At 38.3% G+C, this 19755-nt stretch overlaps 1 protein-coding gene across 2 annotated transcripts in view; it reads left to right on the forward strand.

Moving 5' to 3' along the window:
- The first annotated feature begins 1042 nt into the window (after positions 1–1042).
- The window catches only part of GOPC (golgi associated PDZ and coiled-coil motif containing), a 42457-nt gene continuing 23744 nt past the window's right edge, over positions 1043–19755 (forward strand). The window contains exons 1-3 of one of the 2 annotated variants that reach the window (XM_020971620.2): positions 1043–1604; positions 15292–15456; positions 17729–17752. In XM_020971620.2, the coding sequence (XP_020827279.1) occupies positions 1317–1604; positions 15292–15456; positions 17729–17752 (477 nt within the window). In that variant the 5' untranslated portion in view covers positions 1043–1316. The remainder of the gene's footprint in view (positions 1605–15291; positions 15457–17728; positions 17753–19755) is intronic. The other variant, XM_020971621.2, reaches the window with a different exon arrangement.

The following is a 19755-nucleotide window of genomic DNA, read 5'->3' on the forward strand; positions in this document are numbered from 1 at the left end:
AGTTTTTGTTTTGTTTTTATTTTAATGCACAGAGGAATTAACATGTTCTGCTTTAAGGATGGACTCACCTGTCCCCCTCCCCAAACCAAATCAAACCATAGCCCCTGAAAAGGCAGCACTTACTATTCTACTGGTCTAGTGAAAAATACCCTCCTTTAGAATCAGAGGAACTAAATTCAAATACCAGCTGTTACTTCCTACCTATGTGACCCTAAGCATACACAGAACCATTTTGGCCGTCAGGTTCCACATCTGGAAAAAAAGATGGAAAGGAGGTGGACCAGGTGTCCCAAGTCACTTTCGGTTTTAAATTCTATGATCCGTGGGCTTGCACATAACCGGCCCCAAATGAATGAAAAAGAAAGAGGGCGTCTCAGCTCAGCTTATAGATGATTGGCAGCGCAACCTTCGCGGGCTATGTGTCATTAAGTGATGCTTCCGTTCCTGCAGCCCTCGCGCCCGCGTGGCACATTCCCAGGGTTTCGAGGCAGTGCAACCCGTCGGTTCCGCTGCCCACGCTAAGTGCCTAATCCTGCGCCGCCTGAAGGGAAGCACAGAGTTGGGCGGGAAAAGATGCAAAGGATGCCCAGGACTGACACTTCGGCAGATATCCAACATGCTAATGAAATTAAAGCAAGCCCCCCCCCCCCCCATTAGTTGGGGAGAGCACGGGGGGGGGCGCGAAGACGTGGAATGGCGTAAGGACAGGGACCAAAAAAAAAAAAAAACCAAACCCCTGTCCACTGCGCATGCGCATAAGGTAGTTCACCACTCTGCCCCTACCACTTTTGGATCAGACAGAGGAACAGATGGACGGAAGCTACTCTCCTACGCGACGTGGACGCTCTTGCTCTTCCTCCGTGCCTTCCCACGTAGACAATGACGCTACTCAACACCTCCAACTCTTCTATGAGTTTCCACTCCTCAACTTGCCAGTACCCAAGATGGCCACGAAGAGGATGGGCTCTGTCAGAAGCCTATCACAGGCTAGGCGCTGACCTTTGGCCCCCCCCGGGGCCTCCCTCTCCGGCGCCGGTGGAGGATCGCTTCCGCGCATGCGCAAAGGGGACGGGGGAGGAGGGGGGGTGCGACACCGATACACTGTATAGCCAGTTCCGCCTCCGTAGCTGCTTCAACCTTTGCTTCATCCCTTTGCCACCCCTAGAGCTGGGTTCCCATCGTTACCTGCGCGAGGGGACAGGGAGGCAGGACCGGCAGCGGCGCGCTCCCGGAGCGTACGGTCTCGGCTGTTCCCCTCCCGCGGGCAGGTGGCCGGGGTCGGCGGGAGAGGCGAGGGGGAGGCACTCAGCAGCGCCATGTCGGCGGGCGGTCCGTGCTCGGCGGGGCCCGGCGGGGTCTCCGGGGGTGCCTCATGCGCCTCAGGGGTGCCCCCCGGGGGGGTGTCAATGTTCCGGTGGCTGGAGGTGCTGGAGAAGGAGTTTGACAAGGCCTTCGTGGACGTGGACCTGCTCCTGGGCGAGATCGACCCGGACCAGGCGGACATCACTTACGAGGGACGCCAGAAGATGACCAGCCTGAGCTCCTGCTTCGCGCAGCTCTGCCACAAAGCACAGACCGTGTCCCAGATAAATCACAAGCTCGAGGTGAGCCTGGGGAAGGGAGGGGGGCGCTGCCCGGGGCTCTTCGATCAGTCCCTGGGGTTCCCGGGTGAGGAGGCGGTGACCTGCCTACCTGGGGCCCTCGGGGCTTACCTTGGCGTGGGAGAAGGGAGGCGAGGCTGAGGAAGAAGCCTGGGGGCGTCCACCGAAGCACTGCCCCCTTCTTGTAACCGTAACTACAGGTTACCCCCTTTCCACCTTAAAAAGGAAACCTCATTCGAAGAAGAGATTGCCACAGCTCATTTTCTGGGCCCTGGGACTCAGCATTAGGGTGATGTCTTAGTCCTGTTCTCCGCTCCCCCATCCCAACTTTTCAGGTTCTTATATCAGATTAATGGATTGCAGGTTAGCTTTTTGTGGTAGATATGCACTGTTGATTCTAGTGCTGGTAATAACATCGTAGCTTTATCTTCAGTAACTGAGCCATTCAGTGGAATTTGATCAGATCTGTTGAGACAAATTAGTTTGGAGAGGGAATCGCTTTCCATAATTAAAAATAGCAGAGTGGTTCTCTTTACAGATAGGTTTAGTTCTTAAGTTACCTCAGTTGTTTGGAATGACCCTTCAGCCTGGGTTTTATTTGTGAACCATTACATACCTTTTCCGATCCTCCTTAGTGCTTTCCTTTTAAGATTATTTCTAATTCATCCTGTAGACATTTTCCCCCCAGAAATTTTACTGCAGTTAAAAGCTTTAGTAGCTTTTTCAAGTCTTAGTGCCATTTTAAGTAACCAAACCTGCACTAAAATTTTTGGGAGACCCTATGTATTTCGTTTGTATATAGTTATTGGAATGTTGTCTCCCTTATTAGATTTCGTAAGCGCGTTGAGAACAGGGGCTTTTTTTTTTTGGCCATTCCTTGTATTTCCAGCATTTAACAGAGTGCCTGGCACATAGTAAATGGCATGTCACCTCATTTACTTGACGTACCCTGATTCTCAAAAGCTGGATTCAGGGTAAGTAAAGAATGCTCATGCCTTGATCTTCTTGTGATAAAAATATTTAAACATCACACTTACAAAATAATTCAAATTAGAACATTGTCACAGTACTACAGAGTTAACAGATAAAGTGTTTCATAAAGTAACATTTTCCACTTTAGGTTTTATAAGCAAGAATTAAGCCTGTCCTTTAAAAGTAGAAAAATGGTGGTGGGGGGGAGGAGGTTGAAATTAAAACAAAGGGATTAGATGGGAAAAAATAGCTTTCAGTTCTACAGTAGTAATGTTACAGGTAAAAGTGATCATGATACATTTTTTATTAGGAAATTATTACTATTAATCCAGTCATTTGGGTTCTTGTCACATAATTTGAGTGACTTATTAAAGGGTCAGGGTTCTGTGTCTTAGACTTGGTAAATCTTGAAAGAAAAATTGTGTGCTTAATCTTTGGTTAGTCTACTATTACATTCCAAGATTTTCATCTTGAAGGTTTTTTCTGAATTTTCATTGACAGTTTATCCCTTCCCAAAAAATTTGGTAGGAGACTATGGTGAAAATGCTTCTTGAATTCTTGGGTTTTAATATTTTATAGATGGGTTCATTTGTGCAATTCAGCAATTATTTTGTAAGTTTTTCTTTTTGGCATTTGCATTTGGGTGTGGGTCTGATCTGTGTTTTGTGGGTGGGGTTTATGATCCTGCATTAAAGCAGAAAGGATATCTAACTTGAATTGGGACTTAGAAAATAAAATCTCTGAATTTTTTACTTCAAAGTGCAGCTATATTAAGAATAAACATCTTGGGGGCAGCTAGATGGGAGCACTGGCCCTGAAGTCAGGAAGACCTGAGTTCAAATTCAGCGTTAGACACATAACACTTACTAGCTGTGTGACCCTGGGGAAGTCACTTAACCCCTATTGCCTTTAAAAAATAAAAAGCATCGTTTTATATTAGAACAAATTTTAATTTCTTTTAAAAACTTGGATAACCAAACACTTAAACAGTGATAACTTAAATGTCAAATTAAGAAGCTGATTTTGTAGAAGGGATCATTTTGTGAGTGGGAGGTAGTTTTCAATTACCTTCATTTTTATCCATTCCAAATGGATGTTGAAAGTAGTCATAAATTATTCAAAGTTGCTCTCTTTTCTTAAATTACGTATTCTAACTGCAAGTTCTTTTGAAGGAGGCTGTATTTTTTAATGTAAAAATAAAATAACACTTTCTTGATTTTTTTTTCACATTTGTTCTACTGCTACAAATGGTGGTAGATGGAGTCCATAGTAAATGGAAGTAAAATAGACTTTCGTCTTTGGGTTGTATATATTTGAAAAAAGTTGCCCAACACTTCTGAAATATTAGCAAATCTTACAAGCTTAGCAAATTCTGCAGTTTTCATTTAATAGGAACACTTAGTTGTGCATGCAGAGAAAAGAGTCACTATTAGCAAGTACTTTTCAGAGTTTACCACAAGGTAGCTATTGTATTTCCAGCCATCTGAATACTTAGAAAATACTAGCCTCATATTTTGATGCATACTTTCTGTTCCTCATATGACACAGTTTTTAAGTGCATCACCATTCTAGTTGGGTTTTTTTTTTGGATACTCCAGCTTTTTTTTAAAAAACAAAAAACAAAAAACGATGTACCTAGGAATGAATGCAGTATTCCAGATATGGTCTGGTGGGATTTATATTTATGTTTGATTACTTCCCTTGTTCAGGTCACAAAGTCTGTTGATGCAGCTTAAGATTTCCTTAGTTTTGTTTATAGTGGGATGGGTGGACTGGTCATTTTGTTAGCTCATATAGGACTTCTAATCGACTGGAACCCATAGGTCTTTTTCAGGTGAATTGCTCTTAAACCAAGTAGTTCTCTCTCTTGGGGTTGGGGGAGCAGAGGGAGGGAGGGAACCTAAATGTATGACTTTAAAACTTCAGGAAGTTGAGGGAGAGTTTGTCATTATTAAAAATTTCATTGTAGATCAAGGTTTTTAGGATATTGTCTTAGTTTAATTAACTTGATAAAAATTTAAACTTGCTATTAAAAGATAGACCATAACTGTTATTTTACAGTTTTTTTCAGAGACATAGTATGAAATTCCTTGGGGAATTCTCTTATCATTAGTTTGTCAGTTAGTAACTATTTATTAAGTGCCTACTAAGTTCCAGGTATTCTGCTAGGCACTGGGAATGCAAAATTAAAAGAAGAGGCAGCATACAGATAATCACATACAAACCAGCTATGTACAGGATAAGAAGGATTGGGAAAAGCTTCTGGGAGAAGGTAGGATTTTAGTTAGAACAGTGAGGAAAGCCAGGAAATAGAGATGATGAGGAAGAGTATTTCAGGCTTGGAGGACAGCTAGATGAAATACTTGGAAGCAAGAAATGGAGTATCTTTTAGAGGTACAGCAAAGAGACCAGTATCTCTGAATTGACGAGAATGTGGAGAGGTGTAAGGTATGAGATAGCTTGAAAAATAGAAGTGTGGGTCTAGATTATGAAGGGCTTTAAACACCAAGCAGAGGATTTTGTATTTGATCCTGGAGGTGATGCGGAGCCACTAGAGTTTGTTGAGTATGAGGATGACTTGGTCAGATCTGCATTTTAGCAAAATCACTTTGGTGGCTGAATTTAGGATGCACTGGGCTGGAATGAGACTAGTGACAGACAGATCAATCAGCAGGCTACAGCAGTATTGTGAGGTGATGAGGGCCTACACCAGAAAGGTAGCAGTATCAGAGCAAGAGACAGGTATAATTTGAGAAATATTGCAAAAGTGAAATCAACAGGCCTTGGCAGCAGATTAAATATGGGAGCTGAGAGACACAGGGGTGGAGGATGACGCCTAGATGAACTTGGGGGACAGTGTAGATCAAAGTGTCCTCAATAATAATAGGGAGATTTGAAAGGGGGAGGTTTTAGGGAGAAAGATAATGAGTTCAGTTTTGGACATGTTGAGTTTGATTTTTACTAGATATCCAGTTCAAGATTTCTGAAAGGTAGTTAGAGATGGGAGACTTGAGGTTTGCAGAGACATTTGGCCTGGATAAGTAGATTTGAGAATTGTGAGTATTGTTGTTGTTATTGAGTTGTTGTAGTCCTGTCTGACTCTTTACGACCCCATTTGGTATTTTCTTGGCAAAGATACTGGAATGGTTTGCCATTTCCTTCTCTAACTCATTTTACAGATGAGGAAACTGAGGCAAACAGGGTTGAATGACTTTCCCAGCATCACACAGCCATTAAGTGTCTCAGGCAGGATTTGAGCTCAGATCTCTGTGACTCTAGGTCTGGCATTCTATGTACTGCCCCACCTACTTGACCACATAAACATAGAGACGATAATTAATTCCAGGGGAGCTCATAAGAGCATGAAGTAAAATAGTATAGAGAGTGAAGAGAGGAGGACCCAAGAAAGAGCCCTTTGGGACACTTATGGTTATTGGGCATGACCTGGATGATGAGGATCCAGCAAAGGAGATTGAGGAGGAATTAGAAGGATAGGTAGGAAGAGACCCATAGAATGTTGTCCTAAAAATCTAGAAAGAAGAGAGTATCAAAGGGAAGAGGGTAATTGATAGTGTCAAAGGCTTCAGAGAGTTCAAGAAGAATGAAGATTGAGGAAAGACCATTAATAACTAACTTAACTGCCCAATTGTTTTGGTATTAAAAATGTTCCAGAAATGAGATGCTTTCTGAAGGTTTCAGTAGAATTGAAAGCACTTGAATAAATCGTTTATTTAATCTTTGTCTCAATTTCCTTATCTATAAAAATGAGAGTAAACCTAGATCCTTAAGATTCTTCTACTCCCATAGTTTCATGGTTCTGTAACTGGAGAAGTCCTGTGGCTTAGTAGGTAGACAGTTGGACTTCCTCAATTTCTTCATTGGTAAAATGGGGAAAAATAATTGCACATACCTGACAAGGTTGTTGGAAAGTTCAATGTAGAAAAGTGACACTACAATGTAAAGCACTTTGCAAACCTTAAAGCCCAACAGAAATATTAATTATTTTATATTATTCATATTCATATACAATATTTTATCTTATATTTTAATTATATTTATAAATATTAATTATCTTGATCTTATTTTATAATGTATTTTAGGTAGAAATAGTTTGAGAACAAGTCACCATCATGCTATTATTCTTTTATGTTTAATATTCTATGAATTTCTGTACAGTGGATAAAATGACTGCCTTTTATAATTAAATAAAAATATTAAGATATAAGCATATCTATTATAGGGTCACTGAAATCATCTTTGGGACACCTCCAGTAGCATGTAGAACAATAGCCAAGACATATACCTGTTCCTGTTCCTACCTGGTTTTTATTTCTTCCACATATAATTTGGTGATTTTGCATATTTAATGTAGAGATCAATTTTAAATCATTGTTCTTAAGTTTTTATGGATCAGGGTTATCTGTGAGCAACAGCTCTGTCTGTAATGATGTTCTGGTTCCAGTAGAGTTTATTTGTAGAACTCTCAGATGTATTTGGGGGATTGCATTAATTGTATGATAACTTGTCGTTTATTAATTTATAAAGGTAGTAGTGAACTTTTATGGTGCATAATTCTAGCCACCTGATAATGTCCAGAGATGTTAAAATTTGCAACTTGCAGTGATATGTTGCAAATTTTACCACTTCATTCTTTAATCTGTATTAATGAAATTGGGCTCTTTAAAGATAACCTTTCTGAAATTTCTAGTGGCAATGAAGAATTGTCCTCATAAACTCTTTTATTTCTTTTAACAAATTTGTTAACCATTTATGTCAGCATATTGTTGCTTGTGTTCATATGGATGTTGTGCTTATTGAGAACCTTTTGATTTTTTGCTTTTGAACCTGAAGTGTTTCATAAGCTTTTCCTATTGTAAACCACTTTTGATTACATCTAATGGAGTATGGACATGGTGCAGTGGATAAAGTGCCAGGCCTAGGGGGAGATTGATCTTCCTGAGTTCAGATCTAGCCTCAAGACACAAGTTGTTTAACTTGTTTACCTCAGTTCCTCATCTGGAAAATGAGCAGGAGAAGGAAATGGCAAACCATTCTAGTATCTTTGCCAAGAAAACCCTCAATGGGGTCGTGGATAGTCAGACACAACTGAAAACCAACTGAAAAACATTGAATATACCCATTGTTTAGTCTTTATTATTACTCGGTGAAGTGAAATCTCTTTGTTCCAAAGTATTTCTATAAATTTTTATCTGTTTTTCATGTGCTCTGAGAATATCAATCTTGTTCTTTTATTGCTGTTATTATTGAGAAGTATTAATCTTCCTATAGCTGCATTGGAGTAATAAGCCCAGCGTTTTGTTAATATGGTATGGATTTTTGTGTGGATACTTTCTAGATATCTTCTAGTTCATTTTACCCAATAAAATTTATGTTAAGACCAGTATTGCCTAGGTGTTAATCTGGGACTTCTGTTAGCCAGTCAGTCTCTTTGATGTATTCATTCTCACTCAGCTTCTCATATGCTTAGTGTCTTACCTGGAAAAGTTAAATGTGGTCATCATTTGGTGGTTCAGTCTGCCCTCTCCATTCTTTGGTATAACACATTAAGAATTTTACACTTAATGAATCAAATAACATTTTTATATTATTGGAGAAATTTCCTTAAGATGAAGTAATTGTTACTATGGTTTTCAGCCAAGTTATTTTTTTCCGTATTTATAGGGGTTTTTTTGAGTGATACAAGTTGTGAATACTTTGTATAAAAATACATAACTATGTAACTGATCTGTTTTTGGAGATGCCACTGGTGTTCCCATGTTTTGGTAATAAATATGTGGCACCTTCTTAAGAAAGATGGGATAGGCTTGCTTCAGAGAATAAGCTTTGCTAGTAATTCATGCAGTGCTGCAATGGATTTGAATTAATAATTATCGCTCTTATCAAGACAGGCTGCTTTCCAGTTTTGCCAGAGGAGATAGATTTGTCACTTCCTTCAATGTAACTTTTGTCATGCATTATATTAATAGTATACAAGCTTTCTTTGTTTTGGACTTCTTTAAGTCATATAGACCATAAATTTTCCATATCCTCCTATTAGGGTTTCCTCTAATTTTTATGCTTCTCAAACTTTCATCTTTTGTTCTTGATATTGGCTTAGACTACTTGTATTGCCTTGACCTTTTGGCTTTCTCTTTAAAATTTATAAAAATAAATTTGTGTTGATACCTTTTGTTTTTATATTACCTACATTTCCCATTGTACTCTCTCACAGAGCCATTCTTTGTCAAAGGAAAAAAAATGGGAAAAAAAATAGTTTACCAAACTAACCATGTCAAAAAAGAGTCTGACATCCTCACCCATAATCCCCTATCTCTGCAGAGAAGGGAGGTGTGTGACCTTCAGTTGTTGTTTAAGGGCATCAAGAATTTATGATATATTTTATGGTCTGGATTCCATTCCACATTTTTTTTTGCCTCTAATTAAATTATATGGTATTTTCTACTATGGTGATATTCAGAAGCTGCCTTGAAAGAAGCACATTTGGTAGTATTCATTTCATTGGTGGTGATGGCCTTGAAGTACAGAATGAGACTTTTTTTGGGGACATGGCCAGTGCGGGAATTTTTTTTTTTTGTGCTTTGTTTTGCATATTTGTTACAAAGATTTCCTTTTTTTTCCCTCCCACTGGAAAGTAAAGGAGAGGAAAAAAATACATTTTTGTTAATTGAAAAAAAATTTATAAGTCACAGACATATTAAAAAGTATCTAGTCTGCCAGCCTCTCCCCTTTTTTTTTTAATAAATGAGTTTTGTTTATAAAGTGCAAGGTTTGCTATCTTGAAACTATAGTGTGATTCAATTCAACATTTATTCAGTAGACATTGTGTTTATGGCACAGTACTAGGTGCTGTAGAATATGCAAAGGTGCCTTTAAAATTTGATAATGGAATTTGAAATTTTATGAAGACATTATATTCTTGTCCTTCTAAAGTTTTGTAATTTATAAAAAGTTAATTCTGTTTCATTCAGTGCAGGTTACATGTTTAGAGGTTTGGAAGAATTTTTCCCTTCTTGGCCCCACACATACCTTATATTTAGGCTTTTCTGTACATGAAACACTTAAATATAATTTTGATAGCCTTCAGTTTACTTATGAGTAATATTAGTTTGGTTTATAGTAAAATTCTCATCTAATGAAATCATTACTCTCCTTTGGTCTTTCTACATCAACTGTTTTATTCACGTATAAAGAGTTATCAGTAAGTTCAATTATACTCAAATTTAGTTAACACTTTGGGCAGATATAAAGGTTTGCCAGCATTTTGTGTAATTATGAAATATATTCATACAATTTCAGAACAACCCTTAGTTTTGACAGTTTTCATAAGGGGAAAACTAGGAATCCAAAAAATAGGGACTGTTTTTGAAATGTAATAGGAAACACAACTCCAGAATGTGTTTGAATTCATTTTGCTTCCATATCTTACTTTTATGTTTAAAGAGTTAGACTCCCTTCAGGAACTATGATATGATAAGGACAAAGAAACCAAAGGCTGTAAAACTAGAGCAGCAGCTAGTAAGAAATCAAAGTGAAAGGGCTTGTGAAAAAATAAGGAAACGAAAGCTTTATTGGAATAAAATTTAAGTTTGTACTTCTGAAAATGTAGTAAAGTAATCTTAGGAAGACATCATTAACACTTTTTATGATACTTTTTATATTACTTACTGGTGACTTCTTACTGTAAACTAATTCATATGTGCTTTTTGCAGAGCAGATTGTATTCCTGGGTGGTGCAGTAAGTAAGAGTGCTGGATCTGGAATTAGGACCTGAGTTCAAATGCCAGCTCAGGCATTTACTTAGCTTTGTGACCTAAGACAAGTCACTTAACCTGTCTGCCTCAGTTTCTCATCTATAAAAGGGGGATGATGGGTCTTGTGAGGATAGAGTGAGATAATATTTGTGAAGCATTTTGCAAACTTGAAGTATTATATAAATGCTAGCTTTATCAGTAGGATATCTTAAATGAGTACTTGGGTAGTGAGAGACTGTAATACTAAAAATAGTTTTTTGTTCACTAGGGTCAGGAATGTAGATAAGACACTTACGTTTCATCCAGCTTATTAAAAAGCCTCACTTGTTTTTTAAAGTCAAATATTAAAGGACTGGATTATTCAAATTTTGCTTTATATAGACCTATTTCTTCTCTCTGTTTAAAAGACATTTCCTTGCTTGTTTCCTTTTCTTCTACCTCCTGGAGGTATGACTATTCAAATCAGTCTACTTTCTACTCTGGTTTGGATTTTTGGAATTGCTCTGGTTTTCAATTATCCAAGCCTTCCTTGTCCAAGTAAGTATAGATTGTTGAGATATGACTTTAATAATATTATTTAACCTGCATAATCTGACAGATAGTTTGATCCTAGTAACAGGTTTTTCAAATTACGTAGTGTATAAACTGCATTTCTGGGTATTTATATTGACCCTACAGATTACAAAAAAGTATAAAATTTTGTCATCTGGTGATTTGGCTTCCAGGAATATAGAGCTTTTGTTTGCCATAGGTGTTTGACAAGGGAGGACTTTGGAAGTCAGTGTTTAAATAAGTATCTTCAAATTTCTGAATATTTCCTGTAGGAATATTTTTCTTCTGTGGCTTACTATTTATTTCTGTGCCTGTTCCTTGACAAAATATGTATCTATATCCTATTTAGTTGTATTATTATTTAACTTATGCTTATAAAGTATATTGCATAAAAATTGTTACTTGCCTCTTTTAGAGCTATCAAGCACCTGTTGTTTTGTGGGAATGTAACTGCCTATTTTTTAGGGGCAGCTAGGTGGTAGGTACAGTGGATAGAGTGCCAGGCCTGAAGTCAAGCTCATCTTCCTGAGTTCAAATCCAGCCTCAGACACTTAATAGATGTATAACCCTGGGCAAGTCACTTAACCCTGTTTGCCTCAATTTCCTCATCTGTAAAATGAGATGGAAAAGGAAATGGCAAACCACTCCAGTATCAGTGCCAAGAAAATGCTAAATGGACATGACTGAAAATGACTGAACAAAAAGTGGATGGATATCCATCTATCTAAAATGGATAGAATGCTGGGCTTGGAGTCAGGAAGACTCATCTTCCTGAATTCAAATAACCCTTTTTGCCTCAGTTTCCTTATATGTAAAATTGTGATGTCTTGACTTAAGGCAGAGCTGCACAACATCGTCAGCCCCATTCTATCTTCTAGAGTCATCCAAAGTCCAGGTGCAGTGGATAATCTCAGTGACTTTGATGTTTGATTAGAAGCTGTAAGTGCTTCACAGTGGCTTCAGCCACCTTCGTGGCCTTTGGAACAAATTGTTCTCATCCACCCATCCTGCTGGGGGAAAGTCTTCACGTATTTGGAGGATACATCCCCTTGCCTCCCCTATGGGTTTGAGGTCTGTCAGTTACCTTTAATCTGGTTTAGCCCATCTGCTGAGACAGTTCTACTGGGGTGTGGCCACTGCCTACGCTACAACTTCTTAAAGCCACAGAGTTGAGTTCGAGGTAAATACCAAAAGTAGATGAACATGCCTGAAAAGGGCTTGGCAAGTCCCACCAGAGGTGCTCGTCCTCCCTGAACACCCCATACACACCATGATTATTATTATTACACCCAGTGCTTATTCCCTTTACCTTTTACTTGGTCATTTCAAACTGTGTATGCACCAGAGACATCTCAAACTCAACACGTCTAAACATGTCATTATTTTTCTCCCAAAACCTTCCCTACCTCCACACTCCTTTCACATTTGTAATCCCTCTTTTCTTCAGGCTGCAGTTCAGGCATCATCTTCTATGTGAAGCCTGTTGGGATTTCTCTCCCCTTCTACAACAGCTATTGCCCTCCCTAAACTTAACTATTTTATATTTGTTTGTATTTCATAGGATCATAGATCTACAGCTGAAATGAACTTTTTAGACCTTGTTTTTAGTGAGGAAACTGAGGCGCACCAAGATTAAATGGCTAGGGTAACAAAGCTAGTGTCTGAGACAGGATTCAAAGTCCAACACTATCTACTCTGTATCCTTCCTCCTCTCCCCAGCTGCCTTTAGTAATTGCTAATATTTCCATGACATTTTAAAGTTTTTAAAGTGCTTTTCATTTGTTGTCTCATTTGAGCCCCAGAATAAAGCTGTGAAGTAAATGCTATCATTATCCCCATTTTATAAATGAGGACTGTGGGGCTAAGAGAAAGATTAAGTGACATGCTCAGGGTCATAAAGCTAGAGTGTATCTGAGGTAGAATTTGAATTCAGGTCTTCCTGAGTCCAGTACTCTACTTATCATGCCATGCTGCTTCTCTAAGTTGTCTAATTTATTCTCTTATTAAGAAGGGCCCTCTCTTCTGCATGGCAGTCTTTTTACCTAATTAACTTACTCTCCTATTCAACACAGCCAGCCATTCTCTACCTCATTGTCATTTACACCCAAAGGTTTTGTCCTAGACTGGGGGAAGGAGCACTTGGGTTAGACCTGAGGAAAGAAAGGGAAGTCCATCAAGGAATTCCACCCCCTTACCCCCCTTCCAGTTCAGGCACAGTGAAAAATCTTTTCCCCTACTCCCACCTTCCCATGCCAGAAGGGCCAGAGCACTAAGGCCAAAGTCAAGATCAAGGACAAGGGGTGAGTCCCAAGGTACTTGCTCCCTTCTCTTCAGGGGTAGGTGGAAAGCCTAAGGAAGGGCCCACCTACCATCCTTTGCTTTTCAGGATCCAGCAGAACTTTTACTCTTGTGCTGCTTCACCTCAGGGGCCAGACACCTCAGTAAAAAGTACCAAAGCAGCCCAGATGGCTTTGTACAAATGTCCCATTTCTGGGACAGGGACGAGTTCTTCCTGACTTACGAAGCCTTGATGACACAAATCTTTTGGGAGAGCAGGTTGGAAACTCTGATCCTGTGATGCTGAGTCTATGGCCCTGGTCCTTGCCATGATAGACTCTGCATACCTGAAACCAGACCTTCTAGGATGTCGTCTGAAAAACACCAGAACATTTACCTTCTGGCCATGCCCAGGTCTGATATAGAGAGGTGCCTCTTCTGCTTCTGTGTGGCCTCTACTTACATTTGGCCTTTATTCACATTTCCTAGCCCGGGTACTGTCAGAGCCCTGGCATCTCTCCACCAGCCAGATAGTCCAGTTTGAAATCCACATGTTTGACATAGAGAAGTATCCTAACTACTTGGCAGTCCTTCTGGACATCACTGTTGTATTTGAGATTCCTACCCCTAAACTAGAGGTCTGGAGAAGGTGACCTACTGCCCTTCCCTTTGCTCCTGTTCCCAGAGGCAGGAAGAGAGGAGCCTATGGTTGCTTCCAGGGATAGGTGGGTGGCCTGAACCTTGGAGAGCAAAGTCCTTCCATCCACCTGGCCAGATGCTCTTACTTGATGGTTGAGGCACAGGAAATGAGGTTTCTAGAGTTGGGAACAGAACTTCCTTCAGCAGGCCCATGGTTCACTACCCAGGAACAAGAAGACAGATCCATTCTGAGCCAGAGGAGAGGCCCACTGACTGCTAGGCTCAGCCGCCCTCAGCAGCTCCTTAGGACCTGAAAGTCAAATGGCCAGGGGCCAAGATTAAGGTAAAAGCATAAGCTTCCAGGCTTGTTATTACCTTCCCCTAGTGGCAGATGCATAACCCAATGAGGAGTCCTAGAGGCCAGACTCAGCACCAGCTGGAGTAGGGTGAGAAGACCAAGGCCAAGGCTTAGGTAGAGCCCCTAGGCTCTTGTTCCCTTTCTCCAGGGGCAGATTAAGAGCCCTAAGAGGGGCCTAAGTGAAAGACTTTCATTTCCTTAGTTGCCTAAATGCTAGAGGGCCCAGGGCACAGGACCCAGAAGCAGGTAGAACTGCTGGGTTCTTGCTCCCTTCCCCCAGGCGGCTCAGGGCCAAGATGTCAAGGCCTGAGCTAAGATGAGGGTCAACTTTAAGGCTAAGGATGACTCTCAAGGTTCCTACTCCTTTCCCTTAGGGGCATGTCTGAAGGCCTAGGCACAGTCACTGAAGCTGCAGAGGGGCTTGAGGGTAGAGCTCTTTTTCTGTTTTCCTTGTTTCCTTCAGTAGAATGTAACTTCCTCAATAATTGGGACATTCTCATTTTTGTGTTTGTATATCCAGAATTTACTGGCACAGATATATACATGCTGATTAATTGCTTATGTAGCATTTAAAAATATTGTTGGTTAATGACTATTATGGAAATATATTTTACATTATTGCACATATATAACCTATATCAAATTGTTTGCCTTCTTAGGGAGAGAGGAGGTGGAGGAAAGGAAAAAATTTAGAACTCAAGATTTAAAAAAAAAAGAATATTAAAAATTATCTTTATATGTAATTGGGAAAAAATAAAATATCATTAAAATAATATTGTTGGTCAGAGCTCCTTTGCCTCCAAAGAATATCTGTTAGTGGGTGATAGACAGTATTATCTATAAGTGATTGAAAGAATATGTTTGAACTAAGATAATGTCATATCTTCTCCCAGTAGCTTCTCATTTGTCTAATATAGTCTTAAATGTATCTTTGAAATAGAGATGGTAACCTTACGTGATTGCCTTGGAAAAGTGACTCATTCCATTATATTCTGTACTAGTATAATGTAGTTTGGGTGGTAAACAAATGATTGCACATTGTCACAATGAAGAATATCATTCAGACACTCAGAAGTGCACCTTACTAGAATGGTTAATGTCATCTTTTTGTCTTTTAAAGGCACAGTTGGTGGATCTGAAATCTGAACTGACAGAGACCCAAGCTGAAAAAGTAGTATTAGAAAAAGAAGTTCATGATCAACTTTTACAGCTGCACTCCGTTCAGCTTCAGCTGCATGCCAAAACTGGCCAGAGTGTTGACTCTGGTACCATTAAGGCAAAACTGGTAAGTAGCTGAAAAAAGGGTTGTTTTAGATCAAGGTAGAGAGCTATTTTTTATGAAAGCGATGTATGAGTTTTTATATATTTAAGTCAATACAACAGGATTATTCTTGTGAGTTTTATTATTGATTTTTACTCAAATTCCAGTCCATGTTTTCCTGAATTTATTGATAAGGGTAAGAAGTTTGATATAGATTTTTGAAGAAGAAAAAAAAGGATGACATAGCCTCTGCTTTTGAACCCATGTTTTAATAGTGAGTTTCTTCTGACCTCTTCTCCTTTTTTCTTGTTTTCTCCTTTTATTGAGAATTTATCTCTTAAGTTGGTAGAATTATGGAATTTTAGAAGCAAGGGACCTTCAGGTTACTCTTGGATACTTTACAGTGTTTTATTCACAGTTCTGTGAGTTAAGAAGCACAAGTATTATTGCCTACATTTTACAGATGAGGAAACTGAGGCCCAGGAAAAATAACTGAAATTTAGATAGCACTTTAAAGCTTATGAAGCATCCATTATAGACCGTTGCCCACAGTCACATAACTAGTAAAGAATCTGAAGAGGTACTTGAACCCAGATCTTCTAAGTCTAAACCCATTGTTTCTTCCATTGCCTTTCTACCCCTTATTTTATTGATAAGGAAGCTGAAGCCTGAAGAGGTTTAGGTAACTTGTCCACAGTCACAGTTAGCAGTGGAGTTAAAACTGCAATTTAGATCTTTTGTCAGGTTCTTTTTCCCTTTGTACCAAACTGTAGTGCAGAGCCCTTCTCTCTAGTGTCTCAGAATTGCTGTCACTAAAATCGCTAGACCTGAGAACATTATTGCACTTGTGCCTTTCCCCAAATGCCATGGAATATCTAGACCATGGAACTCCCAAACAGAGACTTAACCCTACAAGTTGCCCATTTGGAATCTGACTGCCTGTTTTAGAGATGTGTTATATGTTAGGTACTCAGTAAATAAATGTTGAATGAATGAATGAAGTGAATGAAACATTTAGGCTACCTTTAGATTGACTATGCCAGAGCAACAGTTGAAACAATTGCTGAAGTTCTTTTCTCCCTCTTGAATATGAACTAATTAGTTCTCCTTTTAAAATGTTTGGTTTTTAATTTTTTGTTAATACATCAAACCTTTACTTTTTTTTTTACTATTATAAGAAACTAAATGAATATACAGAACTCTTCACAGTAGTATTATGATGTAATTTGTGTTATCTTAAAATCTCAAAGTACTTCAGACATTAATTTTTGTAACAGATTTCTGAATATGAAAAAAAATCCTTGAGATAAGTAATTTTAAAAACATTTATTGCAGGTCAAATTATGTTGCAACTAGAAACATAGAATTTTAAAGCTAGAATGGACCATAAAGATCATCTTACATATCTTCTTCATTTTACAAATGTTAAGCTTGAAATCCTGACAGGTCAGGAGACTTGCTGGTAATTAGCTTAATAGTGTTAGAGCTGATAAGTGAATAAATGTAAGTTGAGTACTCTTTGCTTTTTCTATAGTACTACACTGCCTGTATAGGGAAAATATAATATATTCATTGTATTGGAATTTATTTGTAATAAGGAAAGAAGTCCAGATGTGTGCAGGGTAGTCAGGTGGAAGGTCAGCTCCTCCCTCTGCCACTTAGTAGCTCTCTCTGATCTGGGCAGATTGCTTCACCTTGATTTCCTCATCTTTAAAATGCTAGGATTGGATTACATAGTTTTCATTCTGACATTCTATGAAGCTAAAGAATTTGCCTAAAGTAATTTCCTTGCATAGTGGGGTTGGGAGAGCGAGCTTCGCAGCCTCCCTGTCTCAGTCAAAGTTAGGAGGAACCAGCAGTAAAGTGCTGTACACATAACAAAGGATCAGTAAATACTGTTGACAGTAAGCAGGCCCAGGACCGAAAACATTTGAAAATGATAGCTTTGATCATTTACCTTATTAGCCATGTCTGAGTTTTTCTATAGATTGTATATTATGCTGATAAGTTTCTTTTACTCTGTCCTTGTGGTAGAGTGTAAGCATACTCTATCATCATGTATTTTGTTGTTTTTTTTTTTAGTGGTGGGGAGTTGGGAGATTGAGAAAGGGAAGGAAAATTCAGAAACAGCTATTGTAACTGAATTAGTCAAATTGTTATTATGGACTTAAAAGTAAATTTTTACAGTTCTGTTTGTTGTAGAAGGTTTTGCTTTACAGTCATGATTTTTACCACTTAATTCATCTGTTTACTCATTTGTGTTTCTAACTAAAAAACTTTCTTCTTATATCTTAAGTCTGTCCCCTCTGTGGAAGAACTGGTAAGTATGACATTTCCCCATCTCATTTACTAGTGTGAGTTCTGTAGTGTGTGTGTGTGTGTGTGTGTGTGTGTGTTTATACTAAATTGATATACTTTGTGTTTTAAAATTTTACTGATGGGTTATGTATGAAAATTTTTTGAAAGGTCAGTAGGTGATCCCATAGTCTTTTCTATGACACTTCCTGCTGTTTTCTGACCATAGTTAGCCTCAGCAGAATTTTTCACTATTTGTGATTTAGCCACTGAAAGCTACCTAAAGTTTGCTTTTCCTCTGAAAGAGCTGCCTCTTTCCCCATCTTGTGGGAGATGCTTTGCCAGGCCTTATGGAGAGACAAAGATGAATAAGACTAAGTTTCTACCCTTCATGGAGTTTTGTTTGGTAAGTCTAAGTTAGGGAAGTCTTGAGCACAAATTATTATAATGCAATTAAAAATGTGGTAAGTGCTTGAGAAAGATAGAAACAAAGTTCTCTTTGAGATCCTGGTTGGGAGATTACTTAAAACTGAGGCCATTTTATCCCACTTTCTTCAGTATATCATTATTGAAATTTCTATAACTATAATTTTGACCCCAAGAATATGCATGACTTTGCTTGTTATATCACTGCATGTAAGTTGTAGCAACTTTTCAGAAGTCTTTAAAATGATTACTTAATCTTTTAGAAAACTGATTTGAAATTTTCTTTTGAAAGTAATAAGATATAAATTTAGTACTGTTGCCCTCTAGTCTTCCTGCCTTCTACTCCCTTACCCCCTTTATCTGACCAGTTTCATAGCTTTCCTGAAATGTTCTTTCTTTAAAAAAAATTATGTTACATCTAATTAGAATTTACGTGTAGACAGTACCTTTTGTTTATTACCTAATAATAGGATAACCTAGGTTGTATGACCTGTTTCTTATTTAAAAAAATGTTACTTTTAAGTGCTTTTCTTCCTTTTATGAGTTCATTTGTAGCATGACATTTTAAAAAAAATAAATTTTTATTAATATCTTTGCTTTTATATTGCCTAAATTTCCCTGTCTCGACTTCCTCTTGCCCTCTCTCTTGTCCCAGAGAGCCATCCCCATAACAATTTTTTTAAGAAAAATAGAAGAAAAAAAAAAAAGAAAATCATCAGAACTGACCAATACATCAAAAAATTTGATAATATATGCAGTGTTCCATACTCATGGTTTTCCCTCCGCATTACATCTCTGCAAAGGAGCATGGGAATGTATATGCTACAAGTTTTTTTTCCAGATTGTTAGCTTATTAAATTCAATACAATACTTATTCAGTTCTTAGTGTATATATACATATATATATATATATATATATATATATATATATATATATAAGACACTCTTCTAGGTGCTGGAGATACAAAGTTGATATAGTCTCTGCCTACAAGGGACATGCAGCCTCATGGGGGGGAGTATAAAATACACACACACACACACATATGATACACACTAAATTGTGATAAAGTCAAAGGAAAGCCAGACAAAATGGTGTGAAAAATTTGAAAAGGACATCATCACCATCACTTGGGGATTAGAGAGAATCAGAAAGGTTTGTTATATGGGGGATTTGTACCGTTTGAGCTGGGCGTTGAAGGAAGGGATAGATTTCAGCAAACAGATTAGAGAATGTCTATTCCAAGAGTTTATATATTTAATATAAATTTCAGATAGTGAATTATTATGTAATTGTATTGTGTCCTTAGCAAGTAAATTAAAAAAATACACACACACACACACACACACACACACACACACACATACACAAGTTTTATCTTCTTGGACTCTCAAAATCAGAAAACATCAATGTGGACACGTTTCATTAAAAAAATTTTTTTCTAGCTTTTAAAAAAAAAATTAAGTTTTCTCTTTAAAAATGGTTTTGGGTTTGGATTAGGTTTCACCTTCCAAAAGGTAAAAGTACCTAGAGAAACATGTAATTTGAGAGGAGTGGTTGAGGGAGGTAGGGATAGGTAGGCATGAGGGAAAAAAAAAGTCACC

Source organism: Phascolarctos cinereus, unplaced genomic scaffold (assembly GCF_003287225.1).
Source record: "Phascolarctos cinereus isolate Bilbo 61053 unplaced genomic scaffold, phaCin_HiC Scaffold_5;HRSCAF=322, whole genome shotgun sequence".
Taxonomy (NCBI): Eukaryota; Metazoa; Chordata; class Mammalia; order Diprotodontia; family Phascolarctidae; genus Phascolarctos; species Phascolarctos cinereus.